Source organism: Apus apus (assembly GCF_020740795.1).
Source record: "Apus apus isolate bApuApu2 chromosome W unlocalized genomic scaffold, bApuApu2.pri.cur SUPER_W_unloc_1, whole genome shotgun sequence".
In the NCBI taxonomy this organism is placed as follows: domain Eukaryota; kingdom Metazoa; phylum Chordata; class Aves; order Apodiformes; family Apodidae; genus Apus; species Apus apus.
This window is the reverse complement of record NW_026248896.1, coordinates 311,865-334,160: the sequence shown is the minus strand read 5'-3', so window position 1 is coordinate 334,160 and position 22,296 is coordinate 311,865. Positions and strand designations below refer to the sequence as shown.

Genomic DNA, 22,296 nt, shown 5'->3' with positions numbered 1-22,296 from the left:
GGGTGCCCAAGTCCATGGGACCTAATAGTGGATTGGCTCCACCAATCTATTTCACGCTCACATTCTCTGATGCTTCTTAACCTTTCTACCTCCTCCCTCAGTTCAACCACCTGCCTGAGGAGATAATTTATTTAATCACACCACACACAGGCAGTGTCTCTGGCTCCCTTCAGTACAAGTGCCAAGCTCAGGCAGTCGCTGCAGCCAGAGACCTGCACGGCTGCAGGTATGCATGGGAGCTCAGTCTGAGTTGCCACATTCTTTCTTGCAGTGGCTTTTGCCCATGTTGTGACCATGATTGTCTCCTCAGCCAGGAGGGGACAAATCTGGACAAATCGCTGCTCGCTGCGTCCTGCACATGCGCCCCTGCGTGCTGCCAATGCCCCAGCAGCGCTACAGGCTTGGGGAGGAGTGGCTGGAGAGCTGCCCAGCAGAGAGGGACCTGGGGGTGCTGATTGACAGCTGGCTGAACATGAGCCAACAGTGTTCTGAGGTGGCCAAGAAGGCCAACCCCATCCTGGCCAGCACCAGGAATAGTGTGACCAGCAGGACCAGGGAGGTGATCCTGCCCCTCTACTTGGCCTTGGTGAGGCTGCACCTCGAGCCCTGGGTGCAGGTTTGGGCACTGCAGGATAGGAAGGACATGGAGGTGCTGGAGAGGGTGCAGAGAAGGGCAACGAGGCTGATGAAGGGTCTGGAGAACAGGTCTTATGAGGAGAGGCTGAGGGAGCTGGGGCTGTTCAGCCTGGAGAAGAGGAGGCTGAGGGGAGACCTCATTGCTCTCTACAATTACCTGAAAGGAGGTTGTAGTAAGGTGGGTGTTGGGCTCTTCTCCCTGGTGACTAGCGATAGGACCAGAGGAAATGAGGTCAATTTGCACCAGGGGAGGTTCAGATTGGATATTAAGAAAAAATTATTCCCAGAAATAGTGGTGAGGCATTGGAACAGGCTGCCCGGGGAGGTGGTGGAGGCACCATCCCTGGAGGCGTTCAAAAAAAATGGGTAGATGTGGTGTTTTGGGAGATGGTTTAGTGGTTAGGGGTTGTAGGGTGGATGGTTGGACTTGATGATCTTGAAGGTGTTTTCCAACCTTGATGATTCTATGATCCTTCCCTCGTGCTCACCAGTGCGCTCAGCTCGTACTGCACCTCTGCAACAGCTACTTTTAAATTTGCTGCAGCTCGCCTGGCATGCTCCCAGCCATGTCAGCATGTTCTATCTAGGAATTTTGTGGGTTGTAAATGACTGTTTAATGTACATTGTTTAGGAGAGGTTGGGCTGAGTTCTTATCGTACTTCTGTATATTGAGCAGTTAATTTTATGAAGCTTACTTCATATTTAGGGATATTGAATCTGAAAAGTGCTCTTTTAGTATAGTCCTCTGAAATGAAACATCACTGAGATTTACTTTCTGCTAGAAAACCTACCTCAAATATTTATGATTTATCTCCCTTGTTAATTCTGTTGATTACTAGGGAGTGCTTTTGAGTACTTCAGTCATGGGAAACGGGAAGCGAAAATGTATAACTTCTATATTTCTTAATAAACAAATCCATTAAAATAACTGATCAATAGAAGATATCCTAAGTGTTTATCTTGTTATGAAATGACCTACCTATTAAAAACCATGATAAAATGTAGGGCAAGAAATAATCTCTTTTCAGTTGATTTTTTCCACATTCTCCATGTGCAGAGACTTAGCAGAGCCTTCAGGAGGATCTGCTCCATGATCTTGCCAGGCACAGAGGTGAGATTGAATGGCCTGTAGTTCCCTGGGTGGTTTTTCCTTCCCTTTTTGAAAATGGGGATGATGTTTCCCCTTTTCCGGTCAGTGGGAACTTTGCCAGACTGCCACGACTTGTCAAATATGAAGGAAAGTGGCGTTGCAACTTCGTCCACCAGTTGCCTCTGGAGCCGCAGGTGGATTTCACCAGGACCCATGGACTTGTGCACTTTAAGGTCCTTCAGATGGTCTTGAACCTGTTCTTCTACAGTGGGCAGGTGGCGTCGCAGTGGGTCCTGTGTGTCTCACTGCTGTCTTGTAGCAGGACGTCTCTTCTTAATGGCTGCAACATGTGACCAATCGTCCCTAGGGAGATTCTGGGGTTTACCTCCGCATCTGTTTGGCATCTTATTCTTTCTGTCAGTCATTTGTTCAATGGCTGAGGCGTGGAACTGATGGGGATCAGAGATTGTCTCCATACTGTTGTGCTTTGAAAGCCACCTCACATACAGTTGGTCTTGCGTAATCTTCAAAGCATCCCATGAAGGAGAAGTTATGGGCATGTGCTGCTGATACAGCCTGTGCAAACCTCCAGAACATCTGTGTGTCACACAGAACATCATCAGGATTTGTAAGTCCATCTTTATCACAGATAACTTCTCGCACAGCTATCTCTCTCAAGTATGTGATGGCTCTCTCAAGAGTGGGTGTTCTGCTCCGGCACCATTCGATGTCACCCTTGTGGGGGTATCTCTCTCTCACAGCTGAAAGAAGTCGGTCCCACAGGGTGGTAATTCCCACCTTATTACTAAGTGCCCTGTCAATACCAGCATCTCTGGCCAGGGATCCCAACTGCTTGGCTTCTCTCTCATCCACGTTGTAGGTTTCAGCCCCACTATCAAAGCATCAGAGCAACCATGGAAGAATTCCCTCACCATCAGTGCGGGTAAAGTCCTTTCTAATGAGGCACAGTTCTTTCATAGAGAAAGGCTGGACAAGGTCATCGTCGTCATCTGATTGAGGAGGGCCTGCTGTCCCTTTATCTGCTTGAGAGTGGCCTGATTTGTTATCTGTTTGAGAGGTACCTGCTCCATCAACTGATTTAGAATCCTCTCCTTCCTCAGTTTAAGCCTGTGTTGCTTTAAGGAACTCTGGATATCTCAGACAGGAGCGGGTAAAAAGGGGGGAGCGTTTTGCCTTTGCCTTGCTCCTGGTCACAGGATGAACTAGCCTGATTTGCAAGGGATTGGACTTTCTTTGATCCCCTCCCCCTCCCACCCAGGTAGGGAAAGAGAGAGAAAATGAGAGAGAGACTCTCTGGATTGAAAACTAAACTACACAGCTTTAATTAAACACTAATGATAAAAGAAAATATGTACAATTATATACAAACGTGTCCAGGAATGTGCAAAAGCCTCTTGCCTCCCCCCACCCCCAGCAACTCCCACAGCACTCCCCTGAGCTGTGAACAGTCAAAGTCCTGGACTGCTGCCAGATAGAGTGTTGAGTTATGAGGACTGAAAGATGCACAGCCTGGGTCGATGGTGATGGATGGACGGAGTCCTCCGTGAACGCTGGGCATGGATGGAAGAGAAGGGAAGAAGAAGCAGGAAGGAAGTTGTCTTCTGTGATCTCTGACCTTCCTCTGAGCTTACGTAGATATATGGAATGGAATATCTCTGGCCAGTTTTGCTGTCTGTCTAACTCAGCCTCCTATGGGGACGTCATAGATCTCCCCGTAGTGTCTGAGCTGGCAGGGCAAAATGTGACCTTGGAGTCCTAGCAGTAATAAAACATTCCAGTGTTATCAGTCCCAGCTGGAGCACTTGCTGCTAGTTAAAGGAGAGCTTACTGAAGGAAAAAAAAAATATCAGTAAAAGGAAAATTGGCTTCATCGTGGCTCAAACCAGGACAATCTTTATTAAACAGATTTTAAGTAAGAGTTGTCTTCCTCCCAGTCTCAAATCTTTCCTCATTTGATCTGCAGTTTAAGTTAATCAGTTTGTGATATCCTACTCGCTGCTATGACAACAGCCCGCCAAACAGACTTTAGTGTGAGGGATTGGATAGAATAAGAAGCTGCTTTTTGAGCAAGGAAATGTTCTTGTTCACCCCCATCTTATTAATATCCCACTTAATCCTCAAAATTGTAGTGTCTAAGGTAATTCAAAGGCAGTGGATAACTTCTTTCTGCCTGTTGCTTTGGTACCCTAAAGAGTAGGTGTGGTAGGGTGTGAAGCCTCAGCCTGGCGTGGTGCAGACATGCTCGTGCCAGGGAGGTGTGATGTTTTCCTGGTTAGTGCACTGTTGATGGTGGAGCAGGGCCCTTCGGGTGCTCCTTGTGCATACTGGGACTGGGCTGGTTACTGTGTCTGGACACTGCTTGAAGATAGTGGGAGCCGACTAAGGGGAAATAAAATAACTTTATTTTTTAAAGCTCCCTTTATACCAAGCTGCCAATTGTGCTTTTAAGAAGAATGAACTGTCTCTGAAATGGATTTTAACGTGTTCATATTGGCTTGATGGGGAATGTCAAACTGAGGGTGTGTTTCCGTGCTTGTCTGGAGCAAGTGCAAGTCCATACTGCTGCCAGGAAGAGGCTCTCACCGCTGGTTTTCTGCTTTGGACCTGTTACCAAATCATGCTGCTCGTGGGCTGCAGGGTCAGCAAGATGAGGATCTTCTTTAAAGATCACATGATACTGTTCAGCTTGTTTGGCTCTGTTCCCACCAGCAGGCTGATCTTGCTGTGCCACTTCATTCCCCAGGAGTGTTTTAAATGTTTGTGTGCTTGCCTTTTTCCTTCAAGTATCCTTTCATCCTGAAAAACAAACATGGCTTAAACGGCTGTGACACAGAGACACTGTAAAATATACGTTAGGAGAGGGAGAAAAGACACAATTCTCCTCAGGAACCATAGGTTGCCTGACTATCAGAAGTGTAGGCTATAGTTCAGTGTGTGCTTTACAAACAAATTTAAAATTCTTTGTTTTACCATGTGCGTACTGCTGTTGTGTCCAAAACATAGATTGCAATGTTTTGAGTAGCTTTGGTGAAATTAGAGAAAATAGAAATTCAGACATACATTTCAGTGCTAGGTACCAGAATCTCTGTAAACATGATGTTAATTTAGAAATGATAAACAAATTGAGACCCAGTGGAGTTATAACTTCTCAGTGTATCTTAAATTACAGTGGACTTATTTCAGATAATCATTTTTTAAACTATTAGCTTGCCTTTCAGGGAGGTTAGTGCTGTCATGTTCTCTGTTCAGGATTTTTTTACATTGCTTATTGTGCTAGGTTCAAATCATGATGAGCTGACTGATGATAAAAAAACCCCAAAACAACAAAAAACAGCCCAAAGGTCGTTATTAGTGTATATAAACTTAAGTTAGTTTTCAGACATTGGCAGTCTAGTCAGCAAAGCTTATAAAGCTTTTTTAACACAAAGAACAAAAGTGATTTCTACTGCAAACTCAACTGAAGACTGTCCAAAATGTCTTTAAAATATTTATTTATTTGTAAGACCTATTTGTATATTTCTTTGTCTTCCTTTGTATAACATTTGTTATACATATACTTTTTCCTCATTAGGAATACTAATCCTTGAAGTGAACTTCTTTTTGTTTGCTGGTGATGAGAAATCATTGATTTCTGTAGATTGGTGTGTGTTCTTAGCTAATTATAGATTGAGTTGGCAGAATAATAATTTCAACTAACAACTGAGCAGTTTTTAAGAAAGGTGGATAAGAGTATTCACTTATTTATTCAGTGCACTTTGCTAACGCAACTAGAAGTGTATATGTTTGTAAGTTTGTGCTGGCACTCTGGCCGCTTCTAGTGATGTAAAGTGGCTTTGCAACTTCATCTGCCATTTCCCTCAGGAGCTGTGGATGTATCTCATCAGGTCCCATGGACTTGTGCACTTTCAGGTCCTTCAGATGGTCTCGAACCTGTTCTACAGTGGGCAGATCTTCCTTCTCCCAGTCCCTGTCTTTGCCTTCTGCAACTTGGGTGGTGTGGCCAGAGCCCTTGCCAGTGAAGACTGAGGCAAAGAAGTCATTGAGTACCTCAACCTTCTCCATACCTGTCACCGTTTGACTCAGTTTGACAACAATGCTCTCGATCCCCTCCCCCTCCCACCCAGGTAGGGAAGGAGAGAGAGAAAAAGAGAGAGACTTGGCTAGATTGAAAACTGAACTGCACAGCTTGAATTAGGATACTAATGGGTGATATGAGAGAATATATATGTGATTATACAGAGGTGTGGGCAAAAGCCTCTCACCTCCCCCCACCCCCAGCAACTCCCACAGCACTCCCCTCAGATGAGACAATTCTGAGGAATCCCGGAGCTGCTGCTGGAGAAAGGCAGAGAGTTACGAGGGTCAGGAGGGCTTGAGGTCGATGGGTCGACGATGACGGACAGATGGTGTCCTCCCTGGACACCGGCCATGAACGGAGGAGGGAGAGAGAGAAGAAGGAAGGAAGGAAGTTGTCTTCTGTCATCTCCGACCTTCCCCCGAGCCTACGTAGATATATGGGATGGAATACCTCTGGCCCAATTTGCTGTCTGTCTAACCCAGCCTCCCACGGGGGGGCCACAGATCTCCCCGCAGTGTCTGAGCCGGCAGAGCAAAGGCACGACCTTGAGGGCCCAGCAATTATAAAAACATTCCAGTGTCTTATCAACCTAGCAGAACACGCAGTTGCTAGTTGAAGAAAGCTCACTGAAAAAAAAAAAAATCAGCAAAAGAAAAACTGGCTTCATCCTGGCTCAAACCAGGACAATACCCCCATGACCATGTCTCCCGTTTCCTTCTTGAGAGGGCCCACATTTTCCCTAGTCTTCCTTTTATTACTGACATACCTGTAGCAGCTTTTCTGGTTACCCTTGATGTATCTGGCCAGATTTAATTATCTCTGGGCTTTAGCTTTCCTAACCTAATCCCTGGCTCCTCAGACAACTTCCTTGTACTCCTTCCAGGCAGCCTGTCCTTGCTTCCGTGTTCTGTAGACTTTCTTTTTACATCTAAGAGTGTCCAGGAGCTCCTTGTTCATCCATGCAGGCCTCCTGGCATTCTTGCTTGCCTTCCTCTTTGTTGGGATGCATTGCTCCTGGACTTGGAGAAGGTGATCCTTGAATATTGACCAGCTTTCTTGGGCTCCTCTCCCCTCCAGGGCGTTATGCCACGGTACTTTACCAAGCAGATCCCTGAAGAGGCTGAAATCTGCTCTCCTGAAGTCCAGGGTAGTGAGCTTGCTGTGCGCTCTCCTTGTTGCCCTAAGGATCCCGAATTCCACCATTTTATGGTCACTGCAGCCAAGGCTGCCCTTAAGCTTCACGTTGTCCACCAGCCTGTCCTTGTTGGTTAGATGATACATGTTGGTGAGAAGATACTGTCACACATGATATTCTTATGAAATTGGTATTGTTTTGTCTTCTAACATGGACTTGAAAAAAGTTGGTTTATGGAAAAATATTGTTTCCTGTTTATGGTCAAACATGCTATCGTGTCTCTACACAAATTACATTGTGTGAATGTTTTTACTCTAAATATCTTTAGAGGAAGTCTCTTTACTAGCTTAAAATTTGCAGTGAACCTGAGGAGGCTGAAGTCTGCAAGAGAAGATGGATCAACAGGCTTAATTCCTGAAACCTTTAGGTTTTGCTCTCTGCTTGAGCTCTTAGCAGACACCAAAAGCTAGCTTCTTCGCACAGATCAACATGCTATCCAGGAGACTTTTGTGAAGGGTGGCACCAGGGCTGGTGTGGAGAATTCCAGAGCCCACTCTTCTGTGTTACCAACTGATGTATGAAACTGTTGGCATGACACTTCGAAAATGTGAAGTAGCGCAGTGTACTGAACTCTTTTACAAATGCTAATTTTCTTGGAACATTACCTCTTAGCAAATGCTGCTTCCCTCAAGGAACAGGGACAGCTGCAATAACTTCTCAGCAAATAAGCAGCTGGTGGTGTACAGTGGAGTAATTTTTAGACTCTTCTCAGGATTTACACTTGGTGACCTCCTCTAGAGCTTGTATTTGTGGTAAACTCCAAAAGTTAAGCATTTTCCAGATGTGACCTCACCAGGGCAGAATAGAGGAGGATGACCTTTGACCTACTGGACACAGTCTTCCTTATGCATTCCAAGATACCCTTGGCCTTCTTGGCCACAAGGGCACAGTGCTGGCTCATTGTTAACTTATTGTCTACCAGGACTCCAAGATCCTTCTCCTCAGAGCTGCTTTCCAGCAGGTCAGCCCCTAACCTATACTGATGTATGGGGTTCTGTCCCAGGTGCAGGACCTTACATTTGCTCTTGTTAAATCTCATTAGGTTCTTCTCTGCCCAGCTCCAGCCTGTCCAGGTTATGCTGGATGGCAGCACAGCCCTCTGGGGTGTCACCCACTCCTCCCAGTTTGGTATCATCAGTGAACTTGCTGAGGGCACACTCCTGTCATCTAGGTCACTGATGAATATGTTAAACGAGACCAGACCCAGCACCGATCCCTGGGGAACACCGCTGGTTACAGGCCTCCAACTCGACCCTGCTCTAGTGATCACAACCCTCTGAGCTTTGTCATTCAACCAGCTCTCAATCCACCTCACTGTCCACTCATCTAGCCCACGCTTCCTGAGTTTCTTAATGAGGATGTTGTGGGGGATTGTGTTCTAGTTCAGCTTGTACTACAGTCAGTTCCTGGTAAAGGCAGGCCTTTTCTTGTTAAATATGTAAGAGTTCATGAAAATATACTTTCTCATCAGACTTTATTGAATGCTTTAACTAGCACATAAAGAAATTCAATGTTCAGCTTGGTGATAGCCAGCTTGCACCAAAGCTGCTGCCCCGACATGTTGCATGCTGAGGCATGTTCATACATTGTGACTGCAGTAAAAGCACTTTGTTGCTTGTTTCCACATCTCCTTCCCTTCTGGACAGAAACCAGGCAGTTGACTGTGACTGTTTTGACCAGTTGAGAGATCTGTTTCCAGTTACCATAGCTACTATAAACCATACTCATCAATTAACCTTGTATTAGATTGTCCTGGTTTGAGCTATTTTTTTTTTTTTTCTTTCAGTGACCTCTCTTTTAACTAGCAGCAAGTGTTCCAGCTAGTGGACTGATAACACTGGAATGTTTGTTATTGCGGAGATTCCAAGGTCCTGTCTTTGCCCTGCAGCCTCCCCCCACTCCCCCCATAGGAGGCTGGACTAGACAGATAGCAAAATTGGCCAGAGATATTCCATTCCATATATCTATGTAAGCTCAGAGGAAGGTCAGAGATCACAGAAGACACCTTCCTTCCTGCTTCTCCTTCCCTTCTCTCCCATCCATGGCCGGCGTCTGGGGAGGACTCCATCCATCCAACACCATTGACCCTTAGGCTCGAGCTCTCCTGACCCTCATAACTCTCCGTTCAGTTCCTGTCTGCTCTGCCACTCTCTCTGTTCACAGCTAAGGAGAGTGCTGTGGGGGTTGCTGGGGAATTTCAACAGAGTAACAGATAGAAAAGTCTATATGTTAAATAACTAGGAAAAGCTGTGAGATTTAGATGTCGTCTCGAAGTACATATCTAGACATCCCAATCAGCGGACAAAAATGTTTTTTATCTACTGCATTTCCCCCTTTACTGTGATATATCCAATAATAGTGTATTAAAGCAGTTTTCTCAGGAGTATGTATAGAGTTTGTGGTAAAGGCAATATATTATCTGGGTATTGAATCAGTACACTGCCTTAACTCATACTCTTATATTTTTCTTTCAGATTTTCTATTTTGTACATACATTGTTTTGTATATACTGTATATGATGACTTCGGTGGGCAGTGAACGTATTCGGGGCACTCGGGACAAAATGCAAATTTCAACCACACAGCCAACACAACCACAGAAACAAGTAGTACAGGTACGTGCTACTATATAATCTTCTTTGAGTTGAAAGTGAGCATATAATGTTATTAATTTCTTCCTTGAGTGTCAAGATTTAATGATAGGCTGGCAATGAAACAAATGACAGATGCTCTCTATTAACCCCTCTCCCTTCCCAGAAAGGGAAAGGAAAGAGAATAAGGGAGAGAGGCTTAGGGTTGGAAACCAAACTACACAGCTTTAATGAAACAGTTGGGATGAAAAAACAAAAGGAAATATAGACAACTATATACAAACATATACAAAACCACTATCATGCTCCCCCCATTAATTTTCACATCACCCCCCAAGGCTGCAGGGCAGGCCCTGCAAAAGTCCCAGACTCAACTCCTGGAGTCAGCAGCAGACAGGAGCTGGATTCAGGAACACACGGATCAGAATCAAAGGCAGTTGAACGGACAGTCCTCCCAGGACACCAGCCATAGACAAAGAGAGCTTGACCCTTGTGATCCCTCAGATTTATACCGAGTATGATGTGTATGGGATGGAATGCTTTGTTTGGTCAGTTTTGGTCACTTTTCTGGTCAGGTCCTCTCCAAAGGAGGGTCACAGGTGTGACCCCTTTACTCCCTTTTGTTTCCAGAGCGTAAGAAGTTTAGCAGAACCAAGCAGTGACCCTGGTTTCTATAGGAATAAGTATAAGCAAGAGAATTTCTGCCTACCATTCTCCAGTACTAACTATAAACATCAAGCCTAGAAGCAGACACTGACTGAGAAACATGCTGTTAATTTCAGCAAGTGCAGCTACTTAGAAGAGACTGAACTGAAAAGTGAAATAACTAGAAAGAAAATTGGTTCTGTCCTGGCTCAAACAGGGACTCTGAATCAGTAAAAAGCAAGAAAAGATGGGGGGGGAAATCACAGTCTATTTTGGAAGAGTATGTTTGATATCTTGCTTTAATTGGTCAGTAATCTAGCACAGCATTAAGTTGTTCCAGTATTCTTGTCTCTAAAGCAGCTTTGTGTTCTTCAGCAACATTTCCTATCAGTGAGGAATTCTATACCTGTGCCTGTCTCAAGATTTCTGTCCTGTGACATCAGTGTCTTCAGATTTCAGCTCTTGAATATGCCAGCCTCATGATGCTAGATGATTTCTGGTCAATAGAGTAATTTGGGTGTGTGGGAAAAGCTTTGTTAGATGCATGCTGTGTCCTACAGCATGATTCAGCATATCTGCAAGTCACAAAATTCTAAACTTCTTGTGCAGTGTCTTCACAAAGTGAAATGATGATGGTCATCCACCAGCAGACTGAAATTACTATGAATCTCTGTGAGACTGAAATTAAGCTCTTACCCTGTTGTCTTGATTCTGGCAGCAGAGTAGTTAAGTTGTGGGCTTGTCTAGGTTACTGAGATTGCAAAATGTCTCTGCTCCTGGCAATTCATTACTCTCTTGACAGATACTTCTCAGAATTTGGCTCAATTCAAGAATTGCCTCACAGTTCTCTGCTGGAAGAGAGTACATCAATCTATAGGTGTTCCCCTGGGAAATTTAGTCTTACTGTTTTCTAGACTGATCTTTAATGTGGAGGGGCTCTTGTTCTGTTTTGTGCAGTTATTAATTATGTGAGTTCAAGCCTTTATCATCTTTTTGCGTTATAGCATTTTGCACAGTGGTGATTCATGCTAATGTGTGGTCTTAGAAAGCAAATTTCAACAGATGGAGTTTAATTTGTTTTAGTTTTTGTTATGGTTTAGGCCCAGCTGGCAATTATGCACCATGTGGCTGCTCGCTCACCCCTCCCTTCACTGTGGGATGGGGAGGAGAAAATCCAATTACAAGCTTGTGGGTCGAGACAAGGATGGGGGTTCACTCATCAGTTATGGTCATGGGCAAAACAGACTCAACTTGGGGGAAAAAACCAATTAATTTAACTTGTCACCAATCAAATCACAGCAGTGAGAAAGAAAACCAGATCTTAAAAACACCTTCCCCCCCCCTCCTTTCTTCCCGGGCCCAAATTACTTCACTCCCAATTTCTCTACCTCCTTTCCCCCAGTGGCACAGGGGGACAGGGAATGGAGGTTATGGTCAGTTCATCGCACCTTGTTTCTGCTGCTCCTCCTTCCTCAGGGGGGAGAACTCCTCACACTCTTCCCCTGATCTAGCGTGGGGTGCCTCCCACAGGAGTGAGTCCTTCATGAACCCCTCAGATGTGAGTCTCTTCCACAAGGTGTAGTCCCTTAGGAGCTGTTCCAGAGCAGGTTGCCCACAGAGTCATGGGCTGCTTCAGGAACAGTCACCTCCCCTGGTGTGGGGTCCTCCACAGGCTGCAGGTCCACATCTGCTCCACCATGCTCCTCCATGGGCTGCAGGGGGACAACCTGCTGTCTCATAGAATCATTAAGGCTGGAAAAGACCTCTAAGATCATCAAGTCCAACCGTCAACCCAACAAACACCACCATGCCAACTAAACCATATCCTGAAGTGCTACATCCACACTTTTTTTGAACAGCTCCAGGGATGGTGACTCCACCACTGCTCTGGACAGCCTGTTCCAGTGCCTGACCACTCTTTCAGTAAAGAAATGTTTTCTAATATCCAGTCTGAACCCCCCCCCTGGTGCAACTTGAGGCCATTTCCTCTCATCCTATCACCTGTTACATGGGAGAAGAGACCGAACCCCACTGCATAAGACTTGTGCAGATGTTGCTTCCCTCAAGGAACAGCTGCAGTAACTTCTCAGCAAATAAGCAGCTGGTGGTGTACAGTGGAGTAATTTTTAGACTCTTCTCAGGATTTACACTTGGTGACCTCCTCTAGAGCTTGTATTTGTGATAAACTCCAAAAGTTAAGCATTTTGAGGCTGATTAAGTCTGAACTCATGAGGCACAGAATTGTATGTGGGTATCCTGTGAAAGGAGACTTCAAAAGGTGAGATTCAACCAGCTGCCAGGATGAATCCTTTCTGTCAAGAATTTCAGTGAATGAGGTGGTACCCTTCTCAATGATGAATTTTTCTGCAGCACATAAACTTACATTACTGTTCTTGAGTTGCTTTCTCTCTGGGGCAGCCATAGCCTATTTTGATTTATGGCATTTTACAGCATCCATCCATTTTAGTCTTTCAGCTTTTGGAGAAGTTGCCAGCATGGATTTGTTTTCTAGAAATGTTACAGAAACACCAAATACTTCATCAATAGCAAGATCCTTTAGCAGTCTTCAGAGATCAGTATTGGTTTATAAAGAAAATAAGTGCAACTGTTCACAGACAAAATCTTGAGGCATGACTCAGTCTCTTTTTAAGTGCTCATAAAACTACAGTCACGTTGTTGTTGGGAGAGTTGTAGAAGGTGATGTGAGCAGGAATCATCAGAGATGTTGATTTAGAAATACCGTTGCCAGTTTGCTATGATAAAACTCTAACTCTGGAGTGACAGATGCTAAATAAAAGTAATAATATCAAAGCATAGGCTTCTGTGGTAAATTCTATTTTATTATATGATAGTCTTGTCTGTGTGGTGACCTGTAACTGTGGTTTGAACATGTTGGAATTGCTTCTGTCCCAGTTAACTTTTTAGTTTTAAAATGGGTATAGAGAAGATTTTAATTCTTTCCCCATAGCTTTTCTGTGCTTGTGTATGTTCTTTTTGAGAATCTGAAGAAAAAAATATATTGACACTAGGAGATACTTTTAAAAAATATGTTATTGCCTTTTGTGTACTTCATTGAATGTTTGCATTTTTCAGGCAACAGCAGAGCAGATTCGCCTTGCTCAGATGATCTACGATAAGAACGACGCAGATTTTGAAGATAAAGTGAAACAAGTATGTTTCTTATGGTACAGAGTTTTTATGCCCTGCAATAAGGTGCTCCAAAGCTGGCTTACATTTTGGAGCTAGAGCATCTGTTTCTGATTTAGATGAAACCTTTTTCAGAAGGTTGTAAGTTTAACTAGGAAAAGGTGCTCTTATTGCACTGTAAAGTCTGTTTACAAGAAATTGTGTGGTAATATAACTTTGGCTGTATAGTTATATCGGTGTAGTTTCCTTTGTAGACAAGCCTTTAAGCCAAAACTCATCTGTGCTGATGTCTCTTCCAGACAGTATTTCTAGTACAGTCCTGATGTTTGGCTGTTTTTCAGGAAAAGTAAAAATCTAATCATAGCTTAAAGGTGAATTGAAGTGTTATTTAAAAAAACCACACTAATCCTGCCTTCCAGATCTGTGTATGCATTAAAATGATAGAATTATACTGTGAAAATCTCACACCATTTCCTCTACTATGCTGAGTTTTGGGTGTAGATGCTTGAGCTTCCATTACCGAATTCCAGCTGAGAACATTAATTTAAGTAGTACTGAGAATCCAGGTCCATGTTCTGTGGGTATCAGTGATTTTGTCCCAGTGAACACATCACAGCTCACAAAGAACCTAGGAGTACACCCAGAAGGAGAGAAGAATTAGTGTGGATACATTAATGCTGCAGAGGAGCAGATTTTTTTTTCTTTTCCATTGTAAAACCTCTTTTGAAGCATTAAGTGCTTTATGTTGTTCTTATTATAAACTTGTTCTGTTGCTGTGCCAGAAGTGAATTCTTGTACTTCTTGAAGCCAAAGGACTCTCATCAATAGTGCCTGTAGCTCTGCTAGTGGGAAGGATAAGAATTAAGTTCTGTATAGGAAATCTCCAATATTTTACATTGTGCATATATATTTCTAGCTCATGTAGGTTTTTTCTTTGGGTGAAGTTGCTGAATGTCCCATGACAGACTGTGATTATTTCCATCTCACACTCAGGATATGTACTGCAGGTCTAGTGAGCATAATTCGGTACTAGGTCTCCTTAAGCAGCCATTGCTTATGCCTTTTGTGTGGCTTTATGCTGAAATGGATCAAGGGAGCTGATCTGGCTGAAAAATAACCTTTTCTTCATCTGGATGTTTTTCCAGACAGATCTGTTCTCTGTCATGGCTTACCTTATGTCTGTCCTCACATAATGGGATAAAGAGGGGGGTGTTTGGTGGGGAGGAAGAGAGGATGATACTGGAGCTATTATGGTCTTTTACATCTTCACCCTCATATACTGCTGTCTCTGGGGTGACAGCATTTGCTGCAAGTATAAAGTTAAAGGGGGGAAAAAAGTGTGAAAAGTGTGAAAGAGTGCTTTCTTGATTACCATTTAATTTACGTTTCCTGTCTCATCTGGATCCCAAGCAGATCTGTAAAATGCAGATACCTTTATTTAGGATTTTAGTTTGCTCTGATGCAGTAGCTATGTACTTTATTGGGATTTGTGGTGGTACTAACATTTATTTTCTTATGATGATGATATAGATATTTTAACATGTCTGACTCTTACTGCCAGCTTATGGAAGTGACGGGGAAAAACCAGGATGAGTGCATAGTAGCACTACATGATTGTAATGGGGATGTGAACAGAGCAATCAACATACTGCTGGAAGGAAGTTCAGACACGGTAAGGTTTTACTTTCATATTAAACTATTATTTCTGTTTGCACCTTTCTACTTGTAAGAAGTTATTGGGAAAGTCATATTTTGGGAGCTTCGGATTTCCATGTCTCCATTCAAATTCTTTGGAAGGAAATAGAGACCAGGGCTGTTTCTCTACTGCATGCATTCCTTAGAGTAGACTGAATCTTGAAAATGTTGTGGGTGTTCAGCTGGTCTCTTGCAGTGTCCTCCATCTTTCATTAACATGCAGCAATTTTAACTCTGCAGCAGAACTTGGTGCTCTGTCAGACACAGACCTGCTTTTTGCTGCAATGTTTGTAGTTACTCTGTAGCACCTGGGCCAGCAATTAAACTAATGACAGTAATGCTCTCTATCCCCTCCCTCTCCCACCCAGATAGGGCAAAGAAAGGAGAATAAGGAGAGAGGCTTTCCAGATTGAAAACTAAACTAGACAGCTTTAATTAAATAGTAATCATAACAGAAAATATGTACAATTATATACAAGTGTGTGCAGGAATGTACAAAACCCCTATTGCCTCCCCCCACCCCCAGCAACTCTCATGGCTCTCCCCTGAGCCATGGCCAGTCCTGAAAAAGTTCCGGACCATTTCCAGAGCTAGTGGCAAGGCAGACAGGAGCTGAGGGTAGAGATACAAGGGTCAGGAACACATGGGCCTAGGGATCAAGGGAGATAGAAAAACGGAGTCCTTCTTGGACGCTGGCCATGGATGAAAGAGAGCTTGACTTCCATTATCCCTCATCTTATACCAAATATGACATGTGTGGTATGGAATACTCCATTTGGCCAATTTTGGTCACCTGTCTAGCCCGCTCCTCCCTACAGGAGGGTTGTAGATATGACTCTTCTGCTTCTTTAGTGTCCAAAGCAGCAGATTCAACAAGTGGAGCAAAGTGTCCTTGGTCTCTCAGCAGTAACTATGAACATTTGAGCATTATCAGTCCACTAGCTGGAAAACTTGCTGTTAATTTCAGCAAGTGTGCTGCTTAAAAGAGAGTTCACTGAAAAGAAAAAAAGAATCAATAGAAAGAAAATTGGCTTAATCCTGGCTCAAACCAGGACACGCCTCCACAACCCTGAGACCTGAGTCTAAGTGTTTGCCACAAAGGGCAATCTTTATAAACCTAAATGCAGGCTGATATTTTAAGTTGTGCAACTTCTGTAGGTGTGCATTTCCAGTATTGAAGTTGGAGGAGGTTTCCACATCTGAAAGTTGCATTGACAACACTACTAATGACTGAAGAGGATACAGCAAGTAATTGCTCCTTTCATTGTGTTGCACATTTGCATGACTTTATTGAAAAACAGAGAGACTAAACAATGTGTATATATTGGCAAATAATATCGCTTATAATGTTCCATAGAGCAATTTTTTTATCCCGAGATATAATGAAAATATGTATTGCTGTGGTTGAAGTTTTTGCTGGAGGGACTTCTTACAGTTTATACAAGGCAATAAACTAGATTCCATCTCATCTCAACTGGAAAGAAACCTGGACTTCCTGTCTTAATGCTGAACATTCAGTATTTCCTGTGATTTGTCAGGATGTGTAGTTTGGCTTATTGTTAATGAGGAAACTCATCCTCCACACACTCTAAATCTAGGACACTGTTATGGTTTGGGAGACCCCAGCACGATGTTGGGTACCTATAGAGAGGGTCCTTAGGACCCTGAAAGACTGGAAGGGGTCAGTATTCCTGCCCATTTCCTGTCACAATCTATAAAAGCCAGGAGAGCTGGAAGCTGGTTACTTCTCCCTTCCTGCTTCTTTCTCCCTGCTGGGGCTGCTGCTGGTTCCTTCGGCTTCCCATGTGCTTGCTCCAGAATCCAACTGCATCGGGTGCTGTGAGGAGCTGTGGACCTCTTCTCTGAATCTGCCTTGCTTTTCCCATATCCCTGCGATCATTGAGATCGGTTATATAAGATATTTATCTGTTCTTCCCCCACGTTTTAGTGTTATAGTAAATTTGTTTCTTGTTTCAATTTCCAAAGTTTAAGTCTCTTCCTTATTCCCCTTCTATCTTCCCTTGGGAGGGTGGAGAAGGGGGTAATAGGGAGCAATTCTGTTCTCTGTTTTTTTTGGATTCACCTTTAATATTTAAACCAGAATAGACACATACCATTCTGACTGAGGGGACTTTGTTTTCTATCCCCTTTTCATTTATAAGAGTTGAGGTAATATAAAGCACAGAATTATACAATATTGAGCAAGCTGGTAAGTTGGGAGCAGAAGAGAGTGTTTTGGTTTGAAGGGGCACATTTTCCCGAGTTGGCTCTGCCATTTATATCAGTGACCATTGAAATCAGATTTTGTATATATTTGTATATTCATTATTATTCTACATGTTACTCTCCCTTCCCTGTTCTAATACACTTGTTCTAGTTTTAACTTCCAACCTTGAAGTTTCTTTTCCTTATTCCTCTTTTATCATCCCCTGGGAGGGTGGGGGGAAGTAATAGAGAGCAATTATGTTCTCTGGGTTTTTTGGTTCTCTCTGACCACTAAACCGAGACAGAGAGCATCTCACCTTGAATAAATCTGTCTTGGTAACTTGCTGGTTTTGTGTTCTCTTGTACTTCTCATATTTGCCATTTTGCCATTTGCCTTTTACTGATCCCTCCCAAGTCATGTAAAACCTTACTAAGGAGAGGCTGCTTCCTGTTGGGTTAGGAGACAAAGTAATTTGGCAGAAAAAAAAACCCCTTGCATTCTGGCTTGTCCTCAGATATCAGAGGGGCTGGGGGCAGATGGGCTTAGGTTCTGAGTGATGCCCAATTCAGCGTTAATAGTCTGGTTGCGCCCAATACATATGATTCCAGATGCACTACTAACTATCTGTCTAGTGGTGTTCTGTGAACTATCATGGCCACACTCAGGCATTTGGTCACGTTCAAGAACTCTCACGGCTAGATTAATGAACAGCATAATTTATTAAAGCAACAGATGCACAAATTCTTGTAGATTGCCAGTGATAAATTCCCTGCCTGCAAAGCATGTGCACATTGATCCATATGGCTGGGTTACACACACTTGGAGCTAGTGACTCTGTAGAGATTCCTGAGTTTCCCAGGGATGCACTCGGGATAGCCCAGTGTTCAGATCTTATCCAGAGGCATCCCTATGGGGAGAAGAGAGGCTCAGCCCATCCACTGGTCCCAAGGTCAGGGGAATGTAGTCATCCCTGCAATGGGATCTTCCCTAGCATCCTTTCTCTCTCAAACTATTTTATAGCATTTTATCTTACAGGTGGAGCTAGAGTGACTCTAGTCATACAGACCTTTGTCATGAATGGTGCAAAATTCTCTGGGTTTGCATTTAATGATATAGACTAGAGAAAATTCAGAGCGCAAGCTCAGTGAGAGGAGGGATTGCACCTTGGGAGGTGGGTAGCTTTTGGGATGGAGGTGTGTTTTGGTATTATAATTATATTATAATGAGCAAAGTTCACCTAAAGGACAGTATTTTGTCAAAAGGTGACAGGTTGTTGGCCCAGGGTATCAGACATGCAGCTGATTTGTTCCACAGTACCTTTGAATCCCCTTGTTGCTGCAGTGTGGCTGCAGTGTCTCTACTCTGCTCCACCCTCCATGCGATTTCTCTTAGAGTTAGCATACTAAGTTTCCCTGATGTTGCCAACATCTAGGGTTGCCTAGGGAATTGCCATGGTACAAATTCCTTGCATGTTAGCTGCATTCCACCGTGCTTCAGTGCTGTACCTTTCCTTAAAATGTGAACATAAGTTTAATTTCTAAGACACCTCCAGCAATTATTCCATACTTCCTCTTAAGCTTTGCAGGATCATCCAGTTTTGGTATTTCTTAAAGTGGTCTAAGAACATTTGTCACCATGTCCATCAGTGAAATAGTGCATTCTGAACTATATAGGCTTGGTTCTTCAGTTGTCAATGCAGTAATTTTTTTTTCTTTCATGAAGTGTCTCTAAAGCTCTAAGAGTGTTTTAGTGTGTAATGCAGTTACAGAGGCTATGGCAGGTGAAGCCATGTGATAGTTACTGGAAGAAACAGAGTTTTCTGTCATACAAATAACATGGTGTAACTCAAATGTAGTTTTGTACTTCTAATCCATAATGTCTGCACTTCACCTAAGTTGGCTTACAGGGGGTGTAGTCTTCTATACTGGAGATGAAGTTGAAAAGTGATTTCAGCCTTCTTTCTCACCTATATCATTAAAAAAATGAGAGGGTAACCATTCTCTTAGTACTTATTCTCTCAAATGAGACTCTGAAACATTGAGTTTATACTTGTAAACTGCTTTGTTACCTGCTTTCTCAATAGCATTAGTTTTCTCAATTCTAGGCAGCTTGGACTAGCTTATTGCCTACCTCGTGAGGGCTTCTGAGTTGCCGTTGTGTGAATGAAGAAGCAATAGGACAGGACCTAAAAGTACTGATAGCTAACCTTTTTTGTTTGATGCAAGTACCTGTCAGAGGTCATGATTTTATGTAGTGCTTCACAGATGATGGCACCTTATTTACAAATGCAAATTTCACACTAGACCATAAGCTCCTAGAGATGGGGACATATGTATAAACTTATCTGCCATCTTAATGGTTTGCAAATAATACCTTTCTTCTTTGCTTTGCAGCTATGGCTTGATAGACTAACCATGCAATTGCATAATATATGAGTTGCTGTGCTATTCTTAGCAACTGTTTTACTAATTTTATTTTCAACTCCTATGGAGCCATTACAATCCCTGAATTTATTTTAAAGATGGATTTTAATATTAAAGCTGAAACCTGATGCTTGGACCTTGGTCCCTTGTCTTGTTTAGACATAGTTTTTCCTGTATTTCGCTATGTGTGATGAGCAGTAGCTGTCAAGAGTGGGGGTCTGGCTTATCACGGCCCCAGTTTTCCCAAGTTGTTGTTCTGCCATTTTGTCTCTTGGTTCTTGAATTTTAGTATGCCTGGATAATGGTTTTTCATTTTTTCTCTCCCCCCCCCCTTAGGCCACATACCTATTCTCAGCAGTTTCTTGTTCATTGATGCTTATAAGCATTTTTTCATTTTCTTGGGAGAAAAAGACAGGTCTGTGCATGCTCCCTTGCTAGATTTATGGAGGTAGTTGAGAGGTAAACTTTTGCTTGCTTTACAGATTTTCTGTGTTGTGGTCATATCTAGGCTTCCTTGAACTGGTAAAAGTCTATTATAACCAGAGATATTTGGGATTCTCACATTCCCCAAGAAAATCCAACTTGTAAAACTTATTTCTTTCTCATGTCTTCACAAAAATACAGCCTGTGTTTCCATTTATATTAGTGTAGCTTGCAAGGTATTACCTATGTGACGTTTTGCAAATACCTGTTTTTTTTTCCATGAACTAGAGGGACGTGAGGTGGAAGCATGCATTGAGAGCTCTCTTTTCCTTTTTGACTTTTGTATCTAATTCTGTTCTACCCAAATAGACTTCTTGGGAGACTGTAGGGGGAAAGAAGAAAAGCCTTGGAAAGGAAAGTTCAGAAAACAAAGGGGACAGAGAAGTGAGTCGTGGACGGGGAAGTTCCAACAGACGAGGAAGAGGAGGCAGCCGTGGCCGAGAGTGTATGTATAGGGGTTCATTTTTAAAGATTCAGACACTTTTCTTGCAGCTGAAACTGCCTGAGTTGAGAGCAAATGCTTAATGGAGTAAAGTCTGTCCAAGCTATAGCTCAGCTCTGAAGGGATCATAACTTGTTTGGTTGACAGGTATGCTTGATCTGGCTATAGGACTTGGTTTTGGGATGGTCTGTGCTTGTTCAGAAACACTCCATTTAATTTAAATTTGTCATTTTTTGATTAATTGATCTTGTAAAAATTGCTGTTCTTTATGTAAGTTTTAGAATTGAGTCTTTGTAAGACTGCTTGAGAGCAAGTATGTCACTACAAAAGCAAACTGATGTTTCCAAGTTTAGTAGCATCACATTAGATCACCATTGGCTACATGTGGCTTTTTTCCTCTTAAGTTTTTGTCACCGTTTGACTCAGGTCCGACAACAATGCTCTCGATCCCCTCCCCCCCCCCACCCAGGTAGGGAAGGAGAGAGAGAAAAAGAGAGACTTGGCTGGATTGAAAACTCAACTACACAGCTTTAATTAAAACACTAATGAATCACACAAGAAAATATATACAATTATATACAGATATATTCAGATATGGGCAAAAACCTCTCGCCTCCCCCCACCCCCAGCAACTCCCACAGCACTCCCCTGAACTGGGAAGAGTCCCGAGGAATCCCGGAGCCGCTGCTGGAGAAAGCAGAGAGTTATGAGGGTCAGGAGAGCTCGAGCCTAAGGGTCGACAGTGATGGATGAACAGAGTCCTCCCCGGACGCCGGCCATGGACGGAAGAGAAGCGAGAAGAAGGAGGAAGCTGTCTTCTATGATCTCTGACCTTCCTTTGAGCTTACGTAGATATATGGAATGGAATATCTTTGGCCAATTTTGCTGTCTGTCTAACTCAGCCTCCCACGGGGGGGTCAGAGATCTCTCCATAGTGTCTGAGCCGGCGGAGTGAAGGTGTAACCTTGAAACCTTAGTAGTTAGAAAAACATTCCACTGTCTTATCAGCCTAGCAGAACACACAGTTGCTAGTTAAAAGAAAGCTCACTGAAGGAAAAAAATCAGTGAAAAGAAAAACTGGCTTAATCCTGGCTCAAACCAGGACAGTTTTATCAGCAGTATCAAAGCTTACATTACCTGTAAGGGCCATACACAACACTGATAGATGAGCAGAGAAACAAGAATAAGAAAAAAGGTTAGCTTTTCACTTAAAAGCAGGAAAAATGCTTACAATATTAGCCAACTCTTCTAATTCATTATTGGAATATATTAAAATATTGTGCCAGTGAAGGCATTGTGAATCTTTGTAGAATAGACTTATGTCAAGATAGGAAAAAATATTAATAAAACTTGCATCTATGCTTAGAACAAATTGAAAATGGATCCATCAAAATTAAATTGAAGGGCAAATTTTTTGCCAGAGCCAGATGCTGCTTGTCTCTTTTAGTAAACTGGAATTAAAGATTTTTTCAGATGGTTACAAAATTTGATATTCTCTTCCCAGTCTAATCATTAATGGTTTGTTTGCTGCCATTAAAAACAGTTGTGCAGTACAAAATCTCAGAAGTATTTTAAGTGGCCAGTCTTTTTTTTTTTTTTTCTTCAAGGAGCTATCCATCTTGCAGAGTACCTACTCAGGAGTTGC

The 22,296-nt window shown here is 42.9% G+C and overlaps 1 protein-coding gene across 8 annotated transcripts in view; it reads left to right on the top strand.

Annotated features, from left to right (window-relative positions):
- The window catches only part of LOC127396380 (ubiquitin-associated protein 2-like), a 114,414-nt gene that overhangs the window by 3,973 nt on the left and 88,145 nt on the right, over positions 1-22,296 (top strand). For all 8 annotated transcript variants that reach the window (XM_051643993.1, XM_051643992.1, XM_051643991.1 and 5 more), the window contains exons 2-6: positions 5,657-5,871; positions 9,495-9,634; positions 13,349-13,426; positions 14,964-15,074; positions 20,519-20,654. In XM_051643993.1, coding sequence (XP_051499953.1) covers positions 5,841-5,871; positions 9,495-9,634; positions 13,349-13,426; positions 14,964-15,074; positions 20,519-20,654 — 496 coding nt within the window. In that variant the 5' untranslated portion in view covers positions 5,657-5,840. The remainder of the gene's footprint in view (positions 1-5,656; positions 5,872-9,494; positions 9,635-13,348; positions 13,427-14,963; positions 15,075-20,518; positions 20,655-22,296) is intronic.